Below are 26,783 nucleotides of genomic sequence, written 5' to 3'. Positions count from 1 at the left end.
ATTTTCAGTTTCAAAATCTCTTTGCCTTCAAAGTCTGTATCCTCCTATATTTTATTCAAAAGCTCTTGCAATTTAAAAGTCATAGAAAAGCATACCAAAAATACCAGACCTGACTAAATGCATCCATTTCTCTGCAACCTTTATTCCTTCTAAAGCTCCATGTGTGCTTACAAGCACATAAAGATACACAAGTCAAACAGGATTTTCTGCTGTAGAAAGAACGGCTTCTAGTGTTTATTTTCCACTTGAACCATAATTTTGAATAGCAGATGGTCCAATTTTAGTTTAAGCAAGTAAACATAAATCCTGATGAAAGGCATTAGGGGTCCAAAAATGCCCATTACCTCTTTGGACTAGATTTGAACTGGTGACCTAACAATGTGACACTCAGTAGTTCTTTAACTGTGATCACAGAGATTTGCATCAGCAAATACTTAAATCCCAGGAGATGATACTTCCTTGGGAAGAAAAGAAATCTTCAGAAGTAAGAGTCTACATTTGTGCAGTTTTAACAGGCAAGAAAATACAAATAACAGTCATTTGATTCCTATGGGTTTCTAGAAGATCCTGGTATTACAAGTACACAACACATGAATTTGTACCAAAAGCCAGTACTTGCAAAGCTCAGCATTCACTGCTAGACAGGGGTAAACACAGCAAGTCCCAATAAGTCTCTGTCATGGCTTTAGAAATTTACTAAAAATGAAGACAGATTTTGTATGAAAATGCACAAATAGATCCACTTTGAGACAACTTACTAGGAATTAAGGTTTTCACATTCTGTTTAACTGCATCATGTACACCTGCAGAGCCTGGCACCATAGCATCTACCCTACCAGAACTATCCAGGCTCTCTGCAATCCAGGAGCCTTGCATCAATATCCAGGTGCTACGGCAGTGCAGGTAGGTGCAGGTCCCAGTGAGGCAAGCACACACTCCTCAACTGGTTTCAAAGAGGCATCAGCTGAAGGGAGCTATCAGCTTTGTCTTGAAGACAACCATTCTCTGACATTTTGTTTGGTTGTAAAAATTTCACAATGGTACATGTGCAAGCAAGGCAGATAGAGCCAAAAGCACAATAACAATTCCCAGCAGAGGGTAGATGCTGTTTAACATTTTTCAAAAAGTACTGGATATGTGCAGGTGCTCCATTTCACTGGAGAATCTCCAAAGCCATCTCCTAGTCAATAGCAGTATTTTTAATCTCCCTGATGAAAAATAATATTCCCATGAACAGCCATCAGCCCCTCTCCCCATCACAAATTCAAACTCACCCACAAGTGTGACCAGTCCTACAAAAAGGCTCTTGAGAAGAAGCATCTGTACAAACAGTGATCTGCCTGCTGGGGGATGGAAGTCCTTTGCTTGGGTTTGCTTTGGAACTACAGATGTGCTTCAGCTGCTCTACACTCCTTCAGTCATCCCAAAAATACCAGCCAAAACTGGCAGGCCATCCACATGAACACAGTCACGTTCTCCAGTTGGCAACCAAGAGGTGTGCAATTAAGGACTTGCCAAGAAAAGGTACTTGTCACAGGTAATTTTCACAGTATCACACATAGCATTAAAATAGCTTCAAGAAAGGAAAGAAAAATGTAATATAAATTACAAAAGCAGGCGATAAATCTTCCAAAAGTATTCAAAAAGATCACAGTAAAAGCTTGTAAGGGTGAGCGACCTGATTTCATAAACATGCTTCTGATTAACCCTTTCACGGCTTCAAAAAGATACCATCTCTGTTGTTCCCAAGCACATCTGCCAGGGCTTGCCAAGGAAAGCATGAACAAGCAGCTTCAAAGGCAGGATGACGTACCTATGGCAGTAAACCCTAATCCTTTCTGGGGAAACCACGCAACTGAACTTAGTCATAGAAAATGGGATTAGAAATTCTGAAACAAAACACGGCATTGAAGGAATTAGCAGTCATCCCAAAATCATGTTGAAAATATTGAGCAACACTTAAATAACAACTTTTGTCAGGGCTGATAAAGAGGAGAGTAAAACTTATATCTTCAGGAAACCTTTAGCAGATGGGGACAGGAACAGGATGTCTGTGTCAGCCCAAAACCTTACACACTGGATGATGGCTTGGCAAAGAGCAGAGGTGTTCAAGAGCACCACAGCCATCACCCCTAGAAATTCAAGTGCACAGACCCCTAGGAAAAGGTATCTGTGATTTGACCATAGGAAACATGGCATTGATGGAAGCAGACAGTGCTTTGATGATGAAGTGATTGCTGATGTGCAGGGCCAGAGGGAGAGTCTCTGGGGGGTGATTTGGGAAGCACAGCCTTATTCTTTCCACAGTTCATAATGTCATTCAAACTTATGTACACAAGAATGTTGCAACTGCTCAAGTGATCATCTCCACTAGCGTCACACACACGGCAGAAATGCAGAGGTCAGGATTTCTGAGGCACTTCCCCAAGGAGACAATTAATGTGACTTTCTGAAGTTCCTCACGTTGCTTGCACTGGAACTTCCTGGACAACAGTGTTGCATATTTTCCAGTGCCCGGATCTAACCCAAATTACATGTTTACACAATCCACATGAAATTCAGGTTTTGATCAATGTGTGTTTTCATCTTTGAACAAGAGCTGATTTTCTAACTTAAGACAATCATTCTAAAGTAAACCATGTCTGTGCATAGGGTCGGGGTGCCTGGAGAGATCCTAAAACAATTAGTTCAAGTGAGCTTCCCATGCCTTCTCACTGCCAAGCAAGCTTCATTAGCAAGTACCAAGTATTCAAGTCCTGATGGCTTCAAAAGATAAAGCAGAGAACACAAAGACTTGCATCAGGAAAAGGAAGGCAGTGGAATAAAGTAGATAAGCAAGGAGAGAAAATAATACCTTGAGAAAAAAAGGCAGACCATCATGATCTAAGTGCTAATTGAATCTGCTCCCAATCGGTATTGAATGAATGTGACCATAAGGCACAAGTCCAGTCTAGCAAGAGAGAGCATATTTCACCTTTCATCATTCTCTGGTGTCAATGGAAACCCAGTGGGGCTTGAAGAGATACCAAGTCATTGAGAGATGACTATCTAATTTAGCACACAGAAGGTGAATGAAAGTAAATTCAACTTTCCACCCCACATCCTCAGGTCCAGGACTATCACTTGCATTTAATGAAGTCAGAGCACTCAGATTTCAGTCACCTCCCTCTGTTTTCTCCTTTCACAGTCAACAGTCTCTTCTTTCCTAGATATCAGGCTCTTTTTTCCTTTAGAAAGGCCTCCATGCTTCCCTCTCTCCAAAGTGAAAACAGGACAAGACAGCTTACATGCAGGTAGTTCTTCATGCCAAGCAGTATGGCACAGGGCTGTCCAAATTCAGGGCAAGAGCAGAATGACTGTGTTGCCTTTCATTTACAACTGACACTGCCATGTGAGTCTTTTCTCCCTTGCAGTCTCATAGATCCCAGCAGAGTCCTGCAGGAGTGACCTTGCAGCAGCAACCAACTGTACAATAGTAGGAACAATGGGAACCTGGGAGTTCCTAAACCAAAAGCTGGGGTAGCTTTGAGTGGAGGAGTTTGGAAACTGTTTATCTAGAGTCTCTGCAGGGAAAGCAAAAAGATATTTAAGGACCACCCTGCAGAGCCCCTCAGAAATCTCAAAGGTAACCAGACCTGCACATGAACCCAGGAGAACTGTGAGAAAACTCAGCTTCCACCAGTAGCAGTATCCCAACCAACTAGCAGAGCCCCTTTGCTATACCTAGACAAAAAAATAAAACAAAGAAAAGATAGGACATTTCACACTCTGCTCAGTCTCTTAAAAGATGAAAGCAAAGAGGGGATTTTTTTAAAGCACTTGCTTAGAGGTTTTGGAGGAAAAGAACAACCCCTAGTTTTCCTTCCATATTTAGGCTGAGACTTTTTCAGTATTTCCACTGTTGCGAAACAGAACACAGAAGAAAACAAATCTTCTTTGACTACACAGAAGTGCCAACCAGAAAATAAGCCACAAAAGCTTGTATAAATACATGCGTATCCCAAAAACCAGATGCACCTATCAAAGCATTGTTTAAAGTTTGTCTGAGTTGAGAGTGTAACTGAACTCTCTGTACTTGTTGCTAAGAACAATTTTACTCAAAATAATAACCAGGATTCAAACCAAGTCAGAAATAATGAACTTGGGTTTAATTGGTTTGCGAGAAACCCAATTTGCAAGTGCTATCCTTAGCCAGCTATTGAATATGACTGAGCCCAGAAGGCACTGTGATGAGTGACTTAAGTGGAGGCACCCTACACCCACCAACATTCCTGCTGAATGAATGTGAAATCGGCAAGAATTGCTTTTATTTATCTTACTAAAAGCATTTCTTGGAAGGGCTGGAAAAATTTATTTCAGATGGATTTTTCAGCTGAGAACAAAGTTGTATTTATTATAATTATGCACTCTCCAGTGTGGCCTGCCTTGCTGAGAAAGAACATTAAATTCAGCTGTGCACGAACTCATGGAAGTGACCTTTTTGAATGAAAATGCTGCAGCAAGAGACTTTTGGAGCATTCTCACTAAATAACCTACTGTCTGCAACATGCAGATTAGTGCTCAGACCACTGATTTTAGCTGCTACTTACATGGGCACAAGTCCACATGAGGTCAATCATGAGATCAAGCTGAGAATAAATTGTGTGTGCTGCACAATACAGTATAGAGAACTGTACTTGGTCTCCAGTCCAGTATGGATTTATGAACTTTTGTTAACCATGATGTAGAAGCATAACATTGCAAGGCACTTTAAAAAGGTCTTTTCTGCAGGACACTCAGTGTTCCCTTTATGTAAGGGGATCAAAGGTGTTATTGACACAAACGGAACAAGCTCTCACTTTAATGAGAGCAACAAATGCAAAAACGAACACCTACCACACATGCAGAAATATCCTGCTCCCTCTTTGTGGAAGTACAAGGATTATCTGAAAGACTTGTGCTCCATGGAAAGCCCACACACTTGGGGAGAAGACAGGTTAGCACTGAAGAACTAGCAAGTTAAACTAGAATGCTCATTTCATCACCACATGAAAGGTGAAATGTAAGATAGCAAGAGTGAAAGACATATGCTTGTTTGGAATTAAGGATGTCATTTCAGACTGCACATATAAAATGTCCCCCTTAGACCCATCTTACTCTTTTCAGAAAGGTTGAGTATCTCATCCTGTAAAGAACTTAACACAGATGTATGAGCCTTCCCAGCAGCTGGGCAGTTGAATTCCTGGTGCCAAAGAAAGCAAGGCAAGCTTTCGTGATGACGTCCAGGACATCTCACGGGCAATTGGAAGTCATTCCTCTGCCTGCCCAGCCCAAGAGCATCCCACAAGGATTAGGATCTGCTGGCAACCTGCTCCAGGCTGCCTCTCCCTTTCACTCCCAAGGTATGCTCTTGTGGCAGGCTGTCATGGTTCATGGCCATCTGAAGATTTTGGTATGCAGTTCAAAAGCCTAGAAAAGAGACTACCCTGTACTAAGGATCCAGAAGTCAAAATGCAGCTGTAAAAACAGTTTGTGCTGCCAGTTTGGGTTCTGCACACCCTTTTCAGATTCTGCATTTGCATTTCAGCCAGCTCCCACTGCTCTGCTTGCTGAACCTGCTGCTTTGGTTCCAAATCTCCATCTCTGTGTGCTGTTGTCTCCAAGGGGAAATAAGGTACAAGAAATTCCATGTTTTGACTTTGCTACAGAACCAATTAACTCAGCTGCAAAGAAAGAAAAGCTTTCACTTGAATGAATTGTTTTCCATGCACAAACAGAGCACAGGCAATTCGTGAGGGGCACTAAAGCTCAATCCTCATGTGTCTTCACATGTTGATTATTTACAGTAATGCCTTCCAGATAAATAGAAGAACAGTCTCCACTCAAGTACAGAAGAAGCCAAGAACAATAAAACTGTATCTCGACAATTAGGTAAAGTTTGACCATAGTACTTGAGGGCATTAAAAACCTTTGGACCAAAACCTTGCAGAAGAAAAGCAAGTGTTTCTTAGTTAACAATTAATAATTTAGACCTGAAGACTTTTAGCCAGACATCCAGCTGAAGAGGAAAATTACACAGTATTTATAAAGCCAGTACCACACAACCCCCTAGTATTTTGATACAAAAAATACAGTTCACAGTACATTTTCCATTTTAATGTCCCCATTGTAGATGAGAAATGTGAAATTACTTTCTTAATATCATGTGGTAAGCCAGGATCACAACTGAAGAGTTCTTGCAAAACTACTTGTTCATCAAAGGGAGTACATTGGGGCGTTTAAAAAATATTTTATAATATTTATAAATTCACTCTAAAAAACCCAAAACAAACAACAACAGCTAAACCCCAAAAATCTTCTGCTTTTTCCCCATTGTTGCACTATCTTTTGGGTTAAGTAAACTAGCAAGGCACTTCACCCTCGAGAGCCCTCATGACAAGCATATGCAAGATGCCTGCTGCCAGGATAGGGAAAAAGCTGACCAACATGGAAGCAGTGCAAGACTTGTAAATGAAGAGGTTATTAGGTTGAACCAGATAAAAGAAGTATGTTTAAAGACCATTTATTTAATTAAGACACTAGCTAAAATCATAAACAAGTTTTACCTTGCACCCTGTCCTGAAGGAAAGCGCCCTCAGAAGGACGATGCAGGCAATGCCTGTGCGAGAGAAGAGCTCTGATAGTAAGAGCTCTCAGCAAAAGAATACAAATAAACAAAATCTAGGGTCACTCATTTCAGAGTCTGTCCCAGCTTGTGAAGTGCCACTAGAACTTAAGGTTTCCAGAACTGTAAAATTAACTTTTTCTGTGTAACGATAAAGCCTACATCAACAGCAGCACTCAGCCAGGTAACTCTCATGCAAGGTACACAGTTTTGTAGATACAAATAAACCCTCCATTTGTTTGGTTCCAAAAGATCAAGATGGCCCACACCATCCAGCCAGGTCACTGTAAACATCTTGTCTAGTGCTGCTTTCCTCCCCTGAAGACCTTTACATTTTCCAGCTGAAGCCAAACTGTTGACTGCCTTGCACACGCAAATTTAGTCCTATTTTATTAGGACACACTGAATGTACTTAATCCTTTGGTTGTACTTCTGATATCTTTTAGAGTTTTGGTTATATACTGTTAGATAACATAACACAGACAAGAAACCATCACTGTCACACTTTGTGTTGCCCAAGGTTTATCTGCTCTGTTAAAGGCTGTGAAAAAAGGAGATTAGTTTGAGCCTCATCCACACCAGGAATACTGCAAGCCCTTACATTTCACACCAGTCTGAAGTTACGTGCCAGCAAAGGTGAAACAAGGCAACAACATATTTGCCCTTAAACTAAAGTTTTCCTGGCACAATGCTTCTCAAAAAATATATATCATGCTGAAAATAAAGGAGAACTGCTTCTCCAGCTAGTCCATCTAAAGAAAGCAGACTGAAGGTTTTAGAACAGAAAATGATTGCTTCAGACCTCCTGAATTCATTTTGGCAGGATGATCCTTGGACTTCAGGGTCAAATGATGTGCCTAAGAGCACAAAATAGGTCTGAGGAGAAAAATTTCCTAACTCTTGTTTTGACAGCCTAACCACTGGTTTAGTATGATCACAGACTCTGGAAAGTAGAGATAAAAAGAGCAGAAAAGCAAGAAACTCAGTAAAAACAATGAGCCACAAACATGAGAGTGATATTAATAACCAAGCATGTGAGATGCAAAAATTCCTAGTGAGATGAGTAGGAAAAAGGAGCAAAACAATGAGACAAAAAGAAAACAATACAGCTAGGAAAAAAGTAGAGGAAAATAAGAGCTCTTATTTTTGACACAGCCATTTAATATAGGCTCTGTTGGAGTCCAAGTGCTAAGTGTCAGTAAATGGAGACAATCAGCAATGACAGATGTCTGCAAGCCTGTTTTATCTAAGCAGCAGATCACAGGAGGTTGGAGAGTCAAATGCAAGCTGTTTGTGAAGTTTGCATCTCCTAAAAAGACAGAAGTCAAAAAACACAAGGTAATTTGAAGACAACTCAACACCGGCATAACCCTCCTCCTCCTCTTCAGCGTTCACTGTTTGAAAAGAAGTCTGCAAACAACAAATGAGGCAACCACTTAGAAAAGGAGGAATTCATCACACAGGAGACCCAGACATGAGTCATGACTTTCACATGTATTCAGGTAGTTACATGCATTCCAAGCAGAGCAAAGGTCTTTCAGATCATATCTGAAGAAATTTTTTTCCTTCCCCCAAGAAGAGAGGCAAGTTTGGTAATTTTACAGTTACAATTGATACACAGGATGTGATGAAGTCAGCCCAGGATGAAGTCAGCCCAGTGTTGTGGCCTTGAAGACTGCCTTCTTCAAGGTTTTGTTCAGTGTTTACAACACCACTGTAGTATGCCCACCACCTCCTCCAGCCCTTCCCTTACCTCCTGGCTCATTCTGATCACAGCCCCCACTTAACCCTCATTCCATAGCAGTCACTCCCAATTCTTGTTTAGCTCAGCTCTAAAATGTGCTTTTACTGACTGCTACCTCTGTGGGACAGATTTTCTGCCCACCACCAGTGGGATGGCTGTCACAGGGATAATTTATGCAACAGGATGGCCTGATCTTCTGCTAGAGACAGAAGACATGCAGTTCCCCTGGGCTCCTGTTGGCAGTCATCCACCACCTGGGATTTAAAGAGGATCCCAAACAGAGAAAGAGGTTTTTAAAACAAACAAGTGACTCCTGATACACTGTAAACAAATAAAAAGCTTATTACACAGAGTAAGGAACACAGAACTTAGGAGGAAGAGGATTTCTGCATATTTTGCACTCTTTCTGTATCAGGCCTTTGGGTGTGGCTGCCACCATTACACGATTGTTTGACTGGAAGCATTATCCGAGACTGTCTTGATTATCAGCTCTAATTCCACAATAAGTTTTAAAAAAGGCCTCTTGTGGACAACAGTACTTGACCTGCTGGTCATATCTTCGTGCTGGACATGAGAGAAATGAGTCAATCAGTACTGCTCACTAAAAAGCCTTTGCATTGTCTGCAGGAGAGTAATTAATGGTCAAGTGTCTTCCCTGCTTCCAAAGGAACACTTGACACTTTTTACACAGGGAAAGCTCAGGATGGCTGGTGAGATTCCTGGCAAAACATACTCTTCATAGCTGTTGCTACAGCTTATCAACCTTTTCACCTTCAATTTGCTCTTTAGCCAGCAGGAGACAAAATGAAAAATAAAAGTAGCTCTGTAACCACCGGAGCCGACTCCCATAAATGTTTTCCACCAGGCTGACTGACTTTGCAGGCTCACAACCTGTGAGCTCCAAGGAGGCTCTGGTCAGAGGTAGGGCATGTATCAAGTCAGTCAACCCAACTCAAAAATTTTCCACTGCTAATAAGCTCACTAGTGCAGCTTCTCACTCAGTGATTCCCTGTTTGTTTGGGTTTTTAAGGTGTCTCTGTGCCTGTTTTCAGGAATTCTGCTGAAATTTTATGCGTCTTTGAGGTATCTTCCTATCAAATTTCATTCAAGTTGGTCAGTAGCTTCAAAATGGCTGGGGAGATGGACATTGATAACTACATAACGCTCACCTTCTTCTGTGAACTATCTTCTTTGATTAATAAAATCCATTTTCCTGCTCAAGTCACTCTCTCTGCCTTCTCCAGGACATTTAACAACTGTCAGTATCTTGCCAAGCTCGCTCAGCCTGAAGTAGAGCCAAGAGAGGGTTAGTTTCTGCTTTTCCCATGTTCCCTCCCAGATCTCAAAAATAAATCCCCACAAGCAACAGAACAAACAAAAAAAAATCCCAAACCAAAACACAAAAAACCCCCAAACATAAAAAACCAAACCCCATGGACCTCCACTTGAATTGCCTCTGAAATTTTTATTACTGCCTTGCACACACCAAAACTAGAGATGAAATAAAAACACATCACCATGAGAAGTAACAAACTTCCACCTCATAGTAATGGAGAAGATTAAAGAGGAAAGAAGGGAGAATCCTCTTCTTTATTGCTAACAGATCTTTCCTTTATTGAGTTTCACTCTTTCCTCTGCTAGTCCTAAAGACTGTGGTAAAGAACACAAGGTCTTGATTCTCCATGAGAAAAGGAAAGGTCCCTGTTGCCTCCAATTCCCTAAACCTAGCACCCTGCAACTTGTCAGTCCTGGTAGCTGCTTGCCATACCCATCTACACCTCTGCAACCCATTGTCAGCAAGATGCCATTTAAAATGCTGCTGGCCAAAGCTCTGTCCCCTTGGAATCTGCACTGGGGATCTCCTCTCAGTCACTTCCTCATAAGCTTCCTGTGCACTGTCAGTGTTTGGATTTGGTTTACAATATGCCAGTATAAAAGTGCTTAGGAAGAAGGAACTGTCAGAAAACTGCATTTGAATCTCTTACACAACCCAGTTTTTATGTCCTTTTTTTTTCTCTGACCAGTTTGGACCAGCCACGGGCGATGCCAGGTAGATGGATACTGGCTCAGCAGAGAAGGCCTGCAAAGAAGCAGCACCACAAAGTGCCTTCACACAAAATACAGTCTCTCCCTTCTATTTGCAGGTGTTGTTCAGGGCAGAGCATGCCAAGGAGCATAGGCTACATTGGCATTAAATGGTTTGTCCTGCTGCATCAGTCTGCCACCATCACCTACCTCACTTTGCATCCAGCAAACCCCTGCATACAAACTGCTCTGTTGCAGTTCAAAAGCAATTGCACAGACCACAGCTATCATCTCAAAATAATACTGGAGGTGGTGATCCCACTGATAATCACATCATTAGAGAAGAATCAAGCTTTTCCTTGTCCAAGCAGATAAACAGCAGGTCTCTACAGCACCTTGAGCCTTCCTCGGCAGTCAAACAGAATCTACTGCTGAAATCATGGAAAAAACTTCATTTGTGACTGCCACACCAACACACTTTTTTAACAAGCAAGGTAAGGGCATGCAATTCCTGCTTGGCAGGCCTGTCCTCTCCAGCCAGCTGTTATTTCAGGTACGTTTGTTACGTGCACTCTTCACAAGCCCAGCCACACAATCACCTGTCACAGCTCCATTGCCACAGCACCCAGGTGCTGGCATCTCAAAACATCTCTTAGCTGTGGGCTTTCCAATCACACACGACAGCAGAGGGAATGAGGGATCCAACTTCCCTGTCAGCATCTCTCAATGAACTCATACAAGAATACCATCCGTCACCCTGAGCTCTTTTCCTCTGACTCAGAAGTGCAAACCAAAACCTGGCATAATCAGGCTGTCCTGCAACGTGCAATGAGCATCTATGCCTTGCCATGACTAATGGCCCTTCCAGGACTGTCACCAGTCCTGCCTCAGAGACAGCTTTTAAGATCTCTGACATGCTGACTCCTTCCCCAGCAGCACAGCTTGCCTGCTTGTCTTGGATTCATTTATTTCATTCTGAAACAAATGCAAGAAAGGACTGTGTAAGAGACATAAAATCATTGGTTATATGCATTAATAAGCTCAGAGGATTCCTATGCAGCTAACCAGAAAGGGCAAATGCTTACCCCATAAAGCAGGGCAGCTCAGATCAGAGGAATATCCCCAAACCTGGTAGCAAGCACATGTTGTCAGGAGACAGAACAAAAGGCCATGTGCAGCTCAGCATTACTGAAACTGCTGGACATGCCTGACAAGGAGACCTTTGCATAGGCACAGCCACAACCACAGGGCACATCAGTGACAGCACTGCATGGAGAAGTAGGCCACAGGATCATTAGTCCAACGACAGCTTTTTGCCACAAGCAAAAGTCTGTTCAATCCTGCCAATCCTCCTGATGTGACTTAAAGGGAAAAAAAAAGGCAGAAAGAAAAGGTGGGCAGTTTGCATTCACTAAATATACTGCCCATTACCTCAGAAGATGGCCAGATGGAGGATCATAAAGAAACACAAACTATTACCAACATTAGCGCCCTTCTAAGAATCAGAAAGACAAAGGTGAACATCAATGTAACACCACATTAATACAGGCTGACAGAGCCATGTAAAAGAGCAGAGTTTCCATTTCTGCCAGCAGAAAAGCAGCTGTTGAAGATGCTTAGAGGAGCAGCACTTCTGGGAGTGAAAGTGAGGGTTCAGTGGGTGTTTTAGCCAGGTCTGAATAACTGCTGCTGAAATGTGGCCAAACACTGAGCGCATCCATGCTCTGCTCCCTGCCCATGGCAGATCACCACTTTGGGCAGGATCCCTGCTCAGAGCAGCACCTCATACAGCAGGGCCACTGCTCAGGGACACTCAGTACTGGATGCTCCCACTAGCCAGATGTGGTTGACCTGGCCCAACAGGCTGGGAGGATGGAAAAATCCCCAACCATAGCAAAACACCTCTGGCAGATGAAACCTTCCAATTTCCCTTCTCGCACACAACTCTGCAACAGTTGCCCAAGTTCATTTTTAAAACAGGTACCAGCTATATTTTTGTTAACAAATATTTGCAGGGTGGCAGGGAAATTCTCAGAAAGGCAATGACAGGTCCCAATCACAGAGATGCCTTGACTTCTATGAAGAAATCTGCCACTCTGCTCCCCAGGGTTCACTGGACATTTTCAGACCCGGCTTTCCATCTGCTGCCCAGCTGCAAGTTGAAAGTCTTACAGAATTTTGTGTAATTATGAGTGCAATTCACAACCAAAATTTAATCAGCAGAAAAGTGTGTTATACAGGTGAGACACCTGATTTCATGGTGGTATAATCACCACAGAAAGAGCAGTCCTTAACCCAGCCTGCAGTTATTTAGAGGTTCCTGTTCTGAGCAAGTGCATCACGTACTTTGATCTCTGCTGCCTCCTGCCAAAATTGTGGATATTAGCAAGCCAAAAAACCACGAGTCTCAGACAAAGATATGGCAGACAAAATACATCCTATGGTTACACAAGCAGCTCTCCTCCTGAAGGAACCTCATGTCTTTCAGGAGACACAGAAGTGCAGTGGTAACTAATTACCTTTACCTTAATCAAAAACGTTGTTTTAAACTTACAGATGAGGAGCCTGTTACATGAGAATTGAAACTTTGCTGTCCAGCTCACAGACTACCTGCAGTGATGCTCTGAAAGGCCATGAATCCAGCCAAAGCCTTGGACAAAGCATGGTAACTCCACATTGGTGCAGTCAGAGCTGTGGTCACAGCCTTGGACAGAAACTCTGTGTTACAGAGGTGTTAGCCACAGTGACAGTCACAGCTGAGTTGTTCCTTAAAGCAAGGATCTGTCCTCTTTGTCACATACGATGAATCATGCCTCAAGTCACAGTACTTCAAGCAAACTCTTTAATTTGGGATTAAATTGGTCTTTACCAAGATGCTTCTGCCAGATTTTGGCTCAAAACCACCTTATTAGAGAAAGACAGCTTCCACAGACTTGCCACATAGTTAACATTCACTTAAATCTCTTGTTTTTAAAGACAACAACAGTTGAGAAAACTATGTGATAATTAAGTTGCAGACATGGGAAGCAGACAGACAGTTGAGACAGTCAAATAACCTTTATTCTGTCCTGTAGAGACAAACTACGATAGAAAAATTATTAATGTTTGAGGTTTTTCATTACAAATTTTATCCAGTTCCTTTTGAAATATATTAATTTCTTATTTCCTTCTACCATAAACTGAGAAGAGCACATAGCTAAGGTGTGCTGCCAAAACTCTACTTCTACAGCTGCTACTGAACATGGCTAGATTTCTTCTTCCTGTGATGTTTATCCTGATTTTATTACAACATAATTGGAATACTTCTGCCTGTAATCTACTAATAAATGCTTCCACTCGAGTTAAAGTTTTGTGCTCTGATTACAAGTGAAACTGCAATGAATAGTCATGGAGACAGAAACCTGGACTTGGGATAGAAGATTATATAATAGCTCATAATTTTCTCTGCGATCCACCTTAGTTAAAAGAAAGGTCTTTGACGATCCTGGGCAGCCTGGACTTATTTTAACCTGAAAAATCAGACACTCCTGCAGAGCACAGTGTGTTCTCCTGAATGTTTGTTCAGTGCTAGGCAGTACAGCTCCACCTCCTGAATTATTTAAAGGACACATTTCTTGCAGCCCAGCCTTAGACCACTGGGTCTGTGGTACAGCTCTTCCAGGCGAGGGGACACAGACCCTGAGCAAGAAGCTCTCCCTGACAGCAGAAGCAATCAGGACACAGCAAACGTCTGCAAGGTATATGGAAGCAGGCAGCAGTCACCAGAAGCAGCAAGGGCAACAGCACTCTGGAGAGGACAGGAGACAAATGCTGTCAGGGTTTCAGGTAGAAACACAGGAACCTTTGGTGCAGAGATGTTCCAAGTCCAGCACTGCCCTGCTGCAGGTCTTCTCTATGAACTCATTGGCTTGCTCTGATAAAACCAGGCTCTAAGGCAACACTAAAGCAGATGAAGTTTTGTTACATGCTCATTTCTCCTACATTACCATGCTGGTTTTTGAGTGGGCAGTTGTCAATCTCCAGCATGCAGTGAGATAATACCAGCCTTTTGACAGACAGAGTATACATTTAAGATCTAAAAAAAGCTGCAGGAGTTTTATATAGACAGACTATGGATAGGAAATGAGTAAAAGATGCATCCCTATCCAAGTGCTCTTAAAGAAAACGTAGGCAGCCAAACCTGTTCTCCCCCACTCTCATGTATTGTACCACTCAAGACATATTATTTTAGGATTATTTCTGGTGCAGTGACTAGAGAGTATATCCACAAGTCACAAATGCCACTATTCCACATGAAATCCAGATGTACAATTGCTTCCATGCCCTCTTCCTTTTTTCTTTCCTTCTTTTCTACTTCTATTTGTTTAACTAATGTATAAACTGTCTGAGGCAGGGAGCATCTTACACAGTCTTCAAAGCGGGTATGACATTTTTATTAGCATGTATAGGGTTGTAGAGACTCACAGCTACCATACAGATAATCCTACCACCTGACCACTGCTCACAGCTGGGTACCACAACAACCAGAGAGCAAAATGGTTCTGAGATGTGCAGCTGATACAATGTGCAAAACACACAGTTCAACACAATCCTGCATCTGGCTCCCTAGGGCAGGAACAGCCAAGCCTTAGCCTCTGGGTGGCTGAAGGGGATTTGGGATGGCTCTACCAACAGCGAATTACACAGCTTTTAAAGTAGATCTGGTGCTCTCAACACCTTGAAAAGAAGAACAGAATTCAAAAGAGGTGTAACAATGGTCAACAAACTCCTCACCTCCTCCTCCTGCAGAAGTACTGAGAAGTGTTTTAGTGGATGCCTTCCAGAAGGACACATCCATCTGCATCCCTCTGACATTAAGCACAATGCACCCCATGACACCTGTCACCTACAGTCACAGATCAGCATCTCACTATCTCTGACCTTCAACAAATGCAATCTGCAATTTGTACTTTATACAGAATACACCATATCAAACCGAAGTCATCATATTCCATCCATGCTCTCCACGGGGTGAAAAAGACACAAGGACTCCACGAACCACAAGATCCAGGAGGTGCACAGGTTGCTTGGCTGAGCACAGTCCTCACTGAGCGTCACTGAACGCACACATCAAGGTGGGAGAAGTTACAGGTGTCTACACCGGACTCAAGACTACCAATGGAGATGTAAACAGTACATATTGTAGCATAGACAGGAGAAAGGAGACAGAGTAAAGAGATGAAAAAGAGGGAGCCAGCTTTGTTAAAACCCTTCCCAGGCATGACAAAAGTAGCAATCAGGTGGTCAGAGCCTACAAAGACAAGGCCTGGTTCCCCTCATCCCAGCTGTAACACGCTCCCTCTTCCTTCCCGCCCAAGCTCCTTCTCCACCGCTCCTGCCACGGGAAGAGCAGCTCACCTGTCCTGGCCAGCACCACACAAGTCCCACTCTCCTGCTGACCCACGTCTTCTGCCCCACTGCCACCCTCCAGCTCACTCCAAACCTCCTTCAGCCCTGTCCCCTCACAGGTCACCTTGCTCCCTGTCACCACCTCCAGAAGACACCTGCACCTCCACCCGCAGGCCCCTGCGCACCTGCCAGCTCCAGCCTCCCGCCCTCACCACAGCACCTTTCCCTCGGTGTCCAGCCAAACACTTTCCCCTTCGCCCTGCAGCCACTCTGCCGCACAAAGCCCCTGCAAGCGGCACTGCCACCCGTGCCTGGATCCCGACACCACCTCTCCATCCCCACATTGCACAGAGCCCCCAAAGCCAGGGCTCTGCATCTCCTCCAGCTCCACTCAAGTCACGGGGCTCCCCAAACCTCAGGCGGGCCCCCAAAAGCCTCTTCCCCCCGGCACCTCACGCACACCCGGCCGAACCGGCCGCAGCCCCTGCCCCAAGGGCCGGCGCAGCCCCCGCACTCACAGCCGCCCCTTTTCCCAGGGACGCAGCCCCCGGCACGGCACGGCGCGACCCCGGACCCCTCCGAGCGGCTCTCCCCTACCTGGGCGGGCTCCGCGCCGGCGGGCAGCCCCTCGGGCAGGGCCTGGAGCAGCAGCAGGGCCATGGCGGCGCGGAGCCTCCTCGCCATCCCCCCCACCCCCCGCTCCCGCCTCCCCGGCCCGACTGCGGCCCGGGACGGGAGCCCAGGGGCACCCCGCGCCCGGACCCGCCCTCGGCACTCCTCTATTGGGCGGCCGGCGCAGCTTTCCGCTTGCCATTGATTCAGCGCGATGTCGTTTACGGCAGCACCGGGAGAGGCGGGGTCTGCGCGCAGGGAGCTGCCATCTTGAGTGTGGCACAGCGGAGGGAGCCGGCGGGCCCACTCGGGCCGCCATGGTGTGAGTGGCGGAACTGGCTGCAGAGGGGTGCGGGGGCTCCTCACACACAGACATACAGACACACAGACAGACCCACAGTCTCCCTGCGGCCGCCAGGCACTCATCCTCCATTCAGCTGGTCACTCCTGCTCAGCATGAGCCGTGCTCAGCCTCCTCCCCAGTGCGCTCACGTTGTCCCAAGCCCCAAGAGCCCGCCCGGAGCTGGGGCACCGCGCCGGGAAGGGCGGCATGGAGAGGTGCTGGGATGGCACCGGGCTCAGGGGTAGCAGTCTGTTGGTGCCAGCACCACTGGCAGACATAAGCAGCATGGAGAAGAGGATCTCCCCCTGGGGCTGTGTCCCAGCATGTCCCCACACAGTGATCGTGCACTCCCAGCCGGTGTGGGGGCACAGCGCTTGGCATCGATTCGGAGCTCAGGGAGACAGCCCGTGTTCCTGGGGCAGTGTCAGGGGTTTCTGCACTGCCGCTCCCAGCGCACCAGACAGCCTCCATGCCGGATTGGCGTGATGAGCTTCATCAGATGCTCAGATAACACGTTAAGAAAGGCCCAAAAAAATAATTTATTTAGCAACTTATCTCCTGCCCTGGCTTTTTTCTATCCAGATCAGGTCACCCGCCTGCTGCTAGTGTGGGCCAGCAGGCGTTCCCCCTTCACACCTTCACTGTGCTCACTGCTCTTCCCCTGGCAGCCAGATCCCAGCCTTGGCCAAGCCCTCCCGCCGGGACTGCCGGTGCTTGAGGGAGCCCAGCAGCCTCCCAGCCCCTGCTCGGGCTCTGCTGCAGACCTACGGGACATCTTTGGTGTGGTTACCATTTGAAATGAGGTCGTAAACGTGCTGGAACACTGACATTTCCGCCACACACTGTTATTGAAGGAGCTTTATTCCTGTTCCCAGCTAGCCCTGAAATTAGAGGCACAGCAGGGAGAAGGCATGGAGTTCACAGGAGCACAGGACAGGCCCAGATCAGGTGTGACTCATTGTTGGAGAGCAATTAGCACTTGCTGCTCTTCCCAAGCAGGGATTCGTCTGGCTCTGACTCTTTGCAATGAGGTTTCCTTCCTGTTGCAATGGGAAATGGAGGCCAGGCTGGCCACAGCTTGGCAGCAACTCCTCTGCTCCCCAGTGAGACCGATGCAGGCTGCGGAGTTGCTGTGGTTTTGGGGAGGGCTGGCAGGCACTGGCTGCAGTGACCATGTCCAGAGTGATGTGAGCTGTTGAGATGACTTGAATCCTCGAGGGGAGATTCCAGCTACAACCTAGAAACCTAGAAACCCTGCTGAGCTGAACTGTCAGCTGGCATAAATCCATGTTGATCTGAAGAGGGAATCCACTGCTATAAGCTCAGGGAGGCGGGAGGGAAGCTCTGTCTTGAGCATGGCTTGCCAATTCTATAAGCCCAGAGCAAAACTCTTTACTCTGTCCATAAGCAATAAACTGCACCACGTCCCACTCCCCAGGGCAGGGGAAGAGCTGATGTGAGATGGCAATAGCACTTCAGGGGGTCTCTGTGCTCCACTGCCCCTCTAGAACAGCTGAGGGCAGGAAAAAAGGAGTGGCCAAACAGCTGAGGCTTTGCTGCCGTGGTCCCAAGTTTGGCTTTGCGTGGCTGCTGCCCCAGAATCACTGCCCACGGAGCTCCCTGCCCTGCCAGACCCCTCCAAACTGGGGTGAACAGCAAGAATAGGGGAAGGCAGTTTTTGGGTGCTACAGCACATCATTTTACAAACATCACCATGCTCCCAAGCATGCCAGAGGCACCTTGGACCCAAAAGACTGCTACAGGTACTTTTCTGAAAGTCCTCACAGCTGTAGGGTGTAGGACAAGAGCAGTGTGAGCTAAGGAGCTTAAGAAAAGCAGAGGGCAGTCTCCCTGTGGCTCCTCTCCACTCCCAGCAGGAGTGACATCTCTTTCATTTCACGTGCTTATCTGTTACTTTAATTGCGCTTTAACAAGAGATCTAATAATGCCCAGGGAACAGATACACAAGTTTGGACATGTTTTCTTACTTTCTGCTCTGCTGTTAATTATTTCAGAGCTCTTTTACAGCTTTCTAGCAGTAGCTACATGCGATTGGAGACATTATCCTTTGCCTGTTGCAGCTTTGGCAGAAGCAAACTTGCTGTGGATACAGCTTGGCACTTCAAGAAGCACCTTTTGGGTTTGGCTGCCGTCTCTGAACGAGCAGAATGGGTAATGTGTCCTCTACTCAGGCACGTGGCTGATGTGAGAATGCTGCTGCCCTAGAGATCTGACACGTATGCCTGACTGGAGGGAGAAGCATGGGTCATCCACTGGGCCATGGGACTCTCAGAGCAGCCACATCATATGGCTTTGTTGGTGTTTCCAAAGTTTCCATGCTTGTCCTACCAAGGGATGTTCATCACCAAACAGAGAGCCTGAATGCAGCTGACTGAAAGCAGGGGCTTTAGTCCAGGACTTGGGCTCCTCTCTCCCCCAAACTAGGCTGCAGCACACTCAAGTTGCTCTCCTTTGGGGTGGGAGCAGCCTCATGGCAGACCCAAGATAGCATCATGAAACCCTGCCTGGCCATGAAGATAAACAGCACCCATGGGTGTAGGAAGGGCCACCCAGTGTCATCCTCCCAGGCCCCAGAAGAGGATGACTGTCACTGTGAGGACAGCACAATCACCTTTGTCACCTGCCATGGGACTTTGCAGCCCCAAGAACCTTTTGGGACAGGCTACCATTGAATACCCAAGGGTTCAGAGCTCATGCCATCCCCTACACTCCTCCTCCTTCTCCTGGCCCTTTTTCTCACCCTCACCCTGATGCTTGGTTGGTCACAAAGCCCACATTTTTCCCTTCCAAGGCAAGCATAGGACCCACATACCAGCCCAGCCCAGAGAACCAGAAACAGAGATCAGCCAGAAGCACAACCCACAGCTGTTTTCTAAAAATCACCGCATTTATTTTTCAACCTTCCTCTGCTGTTTGCATCGCATCAGCACTGAGTGAATTCAGAGCCTGAGTGAATGCCTTGACAGCTCTGTGACAAGAAAGAGAGAAGCTACTGGAGAGTGTTCAGTGGAGGGCCACAAAGATGATGAGGAATTTGGAGCATCTCTGATGAGCAGAGACTGTGAGAGCCAGGTCTGTTCAGTCTTGAAAAAGAGAAGACTGAGAGGGGATCTCATCAATGCATGTAAACGTCTCAAAGGCAGGTGCCAAGGGCATGGTGCCAGGCTCTTTTCAGTGGTGCCCAGCAGCAGGACAAGGAACAATGGCCATAAACTAAACCACAAGAAGTTCCACCTCAACCTGAGGAAGAAATTCTTTACATTGAGGATGGCAAAGCACTGGCACAGGCTGCCCAGACAGGTTGTGGAGTCTCCCTCTCTGGAAATATTCAAAACTCACCCGGATACATTCCTGTGTAACCTGCTCCAGTGTCCCTGCCTCAGCAGGGGGGCTGGACTAGATTACCTCTAGAGGTTTTTCCAACCCTAACAATTCTGTGATTTCTGTGTGTTCTTCCCCATGTCAAAGGCAGCACAGAGACAATTGTCCCCTAAAGCTGCAATTTCATGGTTTTATTGTGGGGATCAGAGATGTAGGACAAGGGTGACAGTGCTTAGAGGAATGAAAAAAATAAGAGCTAAAAACAATTAGCTATTTCTTTCCTGGCCTGTGGCAAACACAGAGTGAATAGAACCTGAACCTGAGAGCAAGGAATGCATAGTCCAGGCATTGGTCTCTGGACTTTGGGATGGTCACTCTCATGGTGCAGAGAGAACAGGTGCCTTCACACCTGCCAAGACATGATCCATCTCTTGGGAAGAGGCTGCTGTGGTGGTTTAAGGCAGGAATGTGCTTTGGTTGCTGGTACAATGGCAGGATATCAGCTTTTGGAGGTAGAGCTGTGCTCTGAGCCCCAAGGGAGAGAGCCTCATGCCTCTTGGGGCCCAGACAGGCTGGGCCAAAGGAAGGCACAGGAAGAGCAGGCATCCCTCAGGGCAAGAGGGACATGGAAAGGCTGAGACATGGCCAGCAGCAGATGGGCATGGGTCAGGACAAGCCAAAGTGCTGCAAGCTGGACACACAGAGTCAGATCCTGATTCTACAGTGGAAAAAGGCTGCAGAGAAGGTGCTGGGTGGGGGAGCAGATCTGGGCTGGACTGTGCCTCAGACCCTGCTCAGGGAATGTGGGAATGGTGGTGGCAGGAGGCCAGAGGGGTGCGATGGCTCCTGAGGTAGTCTCCATTCACAGTCCTTTGTTAAAATAGACATATGGCACTTTGTCCCCGTGCTTGGCCATGATACTGTCACGCAGCTCCACCTCAAGGTCAGCCAGTGCAAGGGAGCTGTGGAGAGGGAGATACAGACTGAGAGCCATGATCCTCCTCCCTAACCACCAGTCAAACCACCCTCCCTTTCCATTGCCATTTGAGGCCTCTGCAGTCCCTGGGATCTTGCAGGCTCATGGCAAGACCCACCACCCCTCCCTCCCAGTGCTGGAAGGCAGAGAGCTGCCCACAGAGCTGGGTGTCCTGTTGCTCCCAGCACAGAGCTCACAGAGCAGGGAAGGCACGTGTTTTCCTGCTGCCCTGGGCACCAGTGTGTACAGACAGGCACTGCCTTGGGTTGAAGGGTGGGTGCCCATCATGCTTCTCCTGGGATGGGCAGAGAGGAACTAGGGAAGGAGGAAGGCTCCCGAGATCCCATGCAGGAGGGGTAAGCAGTGGAAGAGGTACCATCGCTGGGGGAAGAGGGCACAGGCTGCTGGCACCATGAACAGGAGGCTGTGGGACAGAGAAGAGCAGAGCATTAGTCTTGGGGATTCCAGCCTGTTTGCCCTCCAGCCACAGGGATTTCAGCAACCCAAGAAGTGCTGCTCACACCCCATGACTCCCAATAACTGGGGAAAGCCCAAGCAGAAAGGTAAGCAGTTTTTCAATCTCTTCTGGGAAAGAAGTAATTTTTCAAGCATCTCTTTGGAGCCATACTCCAGGCACTCACAGGTGACTGAGCAGTGAGATACTTACAAGCCCCCGCACAGCAGCACCTGCAGAGGCCCGTGGAGAACCCGGATCCGCTGCAAGAGAAGAGCCAGGATTGAGTCCCTGGCCTCACCACAAGGCCCACTCACTGGGTGGACAGACTTCTCCCCTTGATAGGGCTTCTCCCCTTGACAGGCCCAACACCTCTGTGTGCACCAAACCCTGCCACTCTCCCACAGCCTCCCCAATGTGACTTGAGAGGCCATTGGTGTATCAATGACTGAAGTAGGAAGAAAAGCAAGCCAGGCTCTGCAAATCCCCATTTGATCCCCAGCAGCAGGGAAGCTGGGCTGGAGCACCACAGAACCCACTGGCAGGAGAAATATGCACTCACCTGCATGAAGGTGAATTTCTCCAGCCGCTCCATGATGATGGGCAGAATAACTAGGCACAGAAAACAAAGGTCAGCCCAGATCCCAGAACAGCTATCCTGCTAGCCAGCCTGCAGGGCTGTCCCTGCAGGACCATCCATCTGGAGGCCATGGAAGCAGCTGGTTATGCTGGGGGCTACTGGCTGTTTGCTGACAGCAAGGACTTGACACAAGACCCCCACACGTCCATGACTCAGGCAGCAGCATGGTCTGTGCTCCTCATGCTCCTGTCCTTCCTTCTGGGCTTGCAGCATGTCAAGGGTCTCAGGAGCAGAGGAGGTGCTGGGCTGCAGGTGAGGGGCTAGGGCTAGAGAGCATGAGATGCATCCTTGTGGGGCCAAACTGCCATAGGAGCATTCCCTGTTTCCCGAGCTGTGGTTTGGCATGGAGGGGGCTGGGGGCTTGGGGATGTCTGATGGGAATGGCTGGATGAGGAGAGCAAATGCCATCTGGGATGCAGGGCCACCCTCCCTCTTTTTCATGAGGGAAACTGAAGCAGGGGAGGGCACGGTGGTGGGTCCTGGAGAGTCCCCAGTTCAGCTGCACACCCTCCTGCCCACACTCACTCATGCCTGGTGCTGCCATGGTGATCCTGGAGAGCACAACCTGCGCGATGCCCTTCACTGCTGCCCTCTGCAAGCAAAATCAGCAGGTGAGCCCTGGCAGCGCCGTGCCCCAACCCGTGCCCCCATGCCCAGACTCACCCTGGAGCGGCCGAGCTCGTTGTTGTTCTCATCTGTCACTGTGATCCCATTGATGATCTCCCTGTAGGGGATAGGCAGCCGTAAGTGGAGGACAGGATGGCCAGAAAAGCATAAATACACAGCAGCGAGGAGAGGGGGTGCCAGGGGAGTCCTCTATACACAGCAGCCCCGAATGCCCCAGGGCACGGGGCTCCAGCACCCCGGGACACACGGTACCCAGCCCAGCCGATGCTGCCATCTTCAGGGCACAGCTGCGAGCAGGGTCTGGCCGTGCTAGGGACAGACACTGCCTGGATACACAGCTGAGCCAGGACACAGGATGTGGCCGTGCTAGGGACAGACACTGCCTGGATACACAGCTGAGCCAGGACACAGTCCCTCACACAGTACCCGAGCTCCTTGTGCTGTGACTTGTGGGGAACCCCAAACAGCAGTCACAGGTCACCACAAGGACCACAACATCAAGATATCATGGACTGGTGTTCTCCCACGACATGCGGGAGATCTTTGGGTCTGAGGGATCTTCCAGCACAGATTCCAGAGCAGCTATCCTCAGCCAAAAATGCCTCTCCTGCTCTAGGTGGAGGCTGAGCCATCCCACCCAGCACCCTCCACCACAGACACAGCACTGCAAATGCACACACCCCAGTTCACCTCTCTCCAGCTCCCAGGAGGGGAATCCAAGGCAGGGAGGCCAGGCAGCCCAGGAGCCTGGCTGCCAGCAGCCTGCCTTTGGAGTGAGCTGGGTCCCTCAAGCCCCCCAGCCACATGTGACACTCACTGTTGCCGCATCATGGGGATATTGACACAGTTGGCAGCAGCCACAGCTGCAAAGGGGACCCAGCGGGCCAGCAAGGGGGGAGCTCGCTGTGGGAGACAGGCTGGCATCAGCACGGGAGAGCAGGGTGTGCCCAGCTGCCCCACCTGGCCCCAGCCTGGCATACCTTGGTGTAGAGGTTGAGTCCCACTGCGGTGGCCAGGGCTGCACTGGTGGCTGTGACATAAGCCACCCCGATTTGCCTGGACAGCGATTTCAAAGGAGGGAGACAACAGAATCACCAACTCTGACTCAGCCCTGTTCCTTCTGTGCCCAAGACACGGCACAGAGGGTCTTTACAGAGCATCCAGGGGTGCATCAAATGCACACACTCCATCCTGTGCGGCCCGCTCACCTCAGAGAGATGGGGGAGGCAGCGTTGCGGTTGGTGTAGTTGACAAAGGCATTGAAGGACTGGTTCACCCACTGCCAGAAAACCACAGCAGGCACTGTCCTGTGGAGGGAAGGGATGGGAGAGCACCCCAGGGCTGTCAGGGACACCTGGCCTGTGCCCATGTCCAGGCTTGGCAGGCAGGCAGCCAAGATGCCTGCAATCAACTCATCATGGTGTCTCCAAAGGGAAACTGAGGAACTGGGGCAAAGTGACAAGCCAGTGGTAGAGCTGGGAAATGATCCCAGGAGTTCTGCTTGCCCTAGGGAGCATAGGAAGGGGGGGGGGGCAGTCCTGCAAGGCACTTGGGCAGGGGTGGGAGACACAGCTCTCAGCAGGGTGGCAGCCATGCTCTGCTGGGCTGAGATAAGCCTTTGTCAAAGCGAGCAGCAAGGAGGGGACACATGGAGACAGAAGTAGCTCTGGGCAGTGAGGGTGCCTGCTCTTCTACTGGTGCCTCAGGGACACTGACATGGGGCAGGAAGGGACACAGGGAGCACGCTTTGGAATGCAGGGGGGTGGAGAAGGAAAATGCAGGGAGCTGTCAGCAGGGGCTGGGGATGCTGAAGCAACCTGGCCTAGGGGCACATTTGGTCCTCAGTTCCAAAGACTGCTATGGGCCACAGACCAAGAGCAGCAGCCAAGCAGCATTTGGTTGCATTAATCATTACAGGAGCTATGGGAAGAGCTCAGAGTCAGGTGAGACCATTCCCAGCCATGCCAGGGGGATTTGTGATGCTTCTGCCACAGGCTGGGTGCTGGGGACAGAGCCCAGAGACATTGGGCTTGACCACGGGACACAGGCAAGCACAGCAGCCATGGGCATGCCCTGGGCAGCACCCAGCCCCAGAGGAGGCAGGCTGGCCATGCTCTGGCCATCAGGGACCTGGAGAGGGGCTGGGGGCTGTCAGGGCTGTGTCGCCAGCCTGGTGTACCCAGGAGCTCACCGATAGAACTGGAGCATGAAGCCGGTGATGGCCATGCCCCCCGGCACCTGGAAGGACATCCTCCCAATGAGGTTCATCTTCTCCCCGGTGTCAGGGTGGAAGGCTGAGTCGTACAGCTTCTTGGCATAGAGCAGCTGCTCCTGGCTGCTTCCCGGTGGCACCAGCCCGGCCCTGCAAACCCAAAGCCCATCAGGGGAAGCTGCACAGACCCGCCAGCACCCAGCACTGCCGAGGCACAGAGCTCCGGGCACCACATGAAAGGCAGAGGAAACCTGAGAAGGATGCATGTCACGGCTTGAGGCTCCCGGGAGAAGCCTGGGAAACCCCCCCAAAACTACCTCCAGCAGATGTTACATTGCAGCACACCTGCTTGAGAATGACTGCCTCCATCCCCTGCAACACTGCACAGTGGCTGGGATGGCCATGAACACAGGGATGGCACCTGCCCCATCTGTATCCCTGCCTCTCACCTGCAGCCCTCCACCAGGGCTTTGGCCTGGTCCAGCTCCTGCTCCGGCACCAGCACTGTCCGAGGGTCGGTGATGTTGAGGAAGTGCTTCAGGCGCCCCAAAAAGGTGCTCTGGTCCCAGCGTGGGGCGTCGATGTTGAAGCTAAGGGAAACTGTGGCCATCTTGGTGCAGGTCTGGGCAGGGGAAAAGGCTGCTCAGTAGGATCCTGCCCTGCTTGCTCATTGAGTGCACGCCTGCCACGGCCACAGGAGCAGTCAGCTGGGTGAGAGCCATGGCAGGTTTATATTTAACAGGACAAGTGGACTTTCAGCAGCCCTGAGCCCAGGAGGCCCCTGCACTCCTGCTGTCAGCAGAACACTGCAGCCAGGCCACTCCTTCACACATCACCCCGCTTGCCTGGGGTTGCCCCACTTGTTCTGCACCCCACACCCCCTCCTCGGGGTGGAATGGTGCTGCACAGCACTGTAGGGCCCGGCCCAACCCTCCACAAGGCTGCCCTGCAGGCGCTCCTACAGGAGCACAAATCTGCAGCCCCAAGGGTGTAGAGCACAGCATCCCCACACTGTGCTGTGCCCCCCATGGCACCGTCCTGCACATCCCTCCAATGCTGCCCTGCACTGCCATGGCATTGCCTGGGGTGCTGCAGCACGTATGCATGGTTGCACAGCACAGAATCACAGAATGAATTAGGGGGGAAAATGCTTCTGACATCATCTGAGCCCAAACGTCACCATGTCAACTACAGCATGGCATCAAGCACCGTGTTCTTTCCTTAAACACCTCCAGGGATGGTGACTCCACCATTTCCCTCGGCAGTCCTTTCCAGTATCTAATCATGCTTCTGTATAGAAACACTAATGTCCAACCTGAACCTCCCCTGGCACAGCTTCAGCCTATATCCTCTCATCCTATCGCTGGTTTCCTGGGAGAAGGGGCCCACTCCCACCTAGCTACAACCCCATTTCAAAGGTAATTGTGGACAGCAATAAGCTCTCCCTGAGCCTCTTCTCCGGGTTAAACGCTCCTAGCTCACTCAGCCACTCCTCATGAGACTAGAGCTCCAGACCCTTCACCAATTTCCTTGACCTTCTCTGCAAGGCACAGCACAGCTCGGCACAACCCAGGCTCGGCCCGGCATGGCACAGCCCCGGCACACCTCCAGCGCGGCTCGGTCACGGCTTTTGTCGGCTGGGCTCGGCTTTTGTCGGCTCGGCTCGGCTCGGCTCGGCTCGGCTCGGCGCGTCCGCACGTGCCCCACCTGCGCTCCCAGGCCCCTCTCCCGCCCACGAGCCGCTCGCGCGCCCCCGCGCTCCGACGCGTGGCCGCCC

The 26,783-nt window shown here is 48.9% G+C and overlaps 2 protein-coding genes across 8 annotated transcripts in view; both read right to left on the bottom strand.

Moving 5' to 3' along the window:
- Positions 1–16,677, bottom strand: part of WBP1L (WW domain binding protein 1 like) — a 59,005-nt gene extending 42,328 nt beyond the window's left edge. For 2 of the 7 annotated variants that reach the window (XM_064431171.1, XM_064431173.1), the window contains exons 1-2: positions 16,612–16,677; positions 9,557–9,672 (exon numbers count right to left, since the gene is read on the bottom strand). Coding sequence is in view for 2 of the 7 variants with exons in the window: in XM_064431164.1 (XP_064287234.1) it covers positions 16,398–16,614 (217 nt within the window). In the remaining 5 variants the exon portion in view is untranslated. Of the gene's footprint in view, positions 1–9,556; positions 9,673–16,397 lie in introns of all 7 variants that reach the window. The other 5 variants (XM_064431169.1, XM_064431170.1, XM_064431164.1 and 2 more) reach the window with 4 other exon arrangements.
- Positions 16,678–19,642: 2,965 nt separating this feature from the next.
- Positions 19,643–26,750, bottom strand: SFXN2 (sideroflexin 2). Its single transcript, XM_064431161.1, has 12 exons — positions 26,612–26,750; positions 25,456–25,628; positions 24,986–25,156; positions 24,003–24,101; positions 23,775–23,850; positions 23,612–23,697; positions 22,831–22,891; positions 22,693–22,759; positions 22,090–22,139; positions 21,741–21,790; positions 21,450–21,497; positions 19,643–21,059 (listed from the first exon to the last, which is right to left on the bottom strand). Exons 2-12 carry the CDS (start codon positions 25,614–25,616, stop codon positions 20,960–20,962), a joined length of 969 nt encoding a protein of 322 aa, XP_064287231.1. The 5' UTR covers positions 25,617–25,628; positions 26,612–26,750; the 3' UTR covers positions 19,643–20,959.
- Between the last annotated feature and the right edge of the window lie 33 nt (positions 26,751–26,783).

The sequence above is a fragment of the Passer domesticus genome, chromosome 8 (genome assembly GCF_036417665.1).
Source record: "Passer domesticus isolate bPasDom1 chromosome 8, bPasDom1.hap1, whole genome shotgun sequence".
Taxonomy (NCBI): domain Eukaryota; kingdom Metazoa; phylum Chordata; class Aves; order Passeriformes; family Passeridae; genus Passer; species Passer domesticus.
Note: the sequence above shows the minus strand (reverse complement) of the source record. Positions and strands in the feature narration are given on the sequence as shown.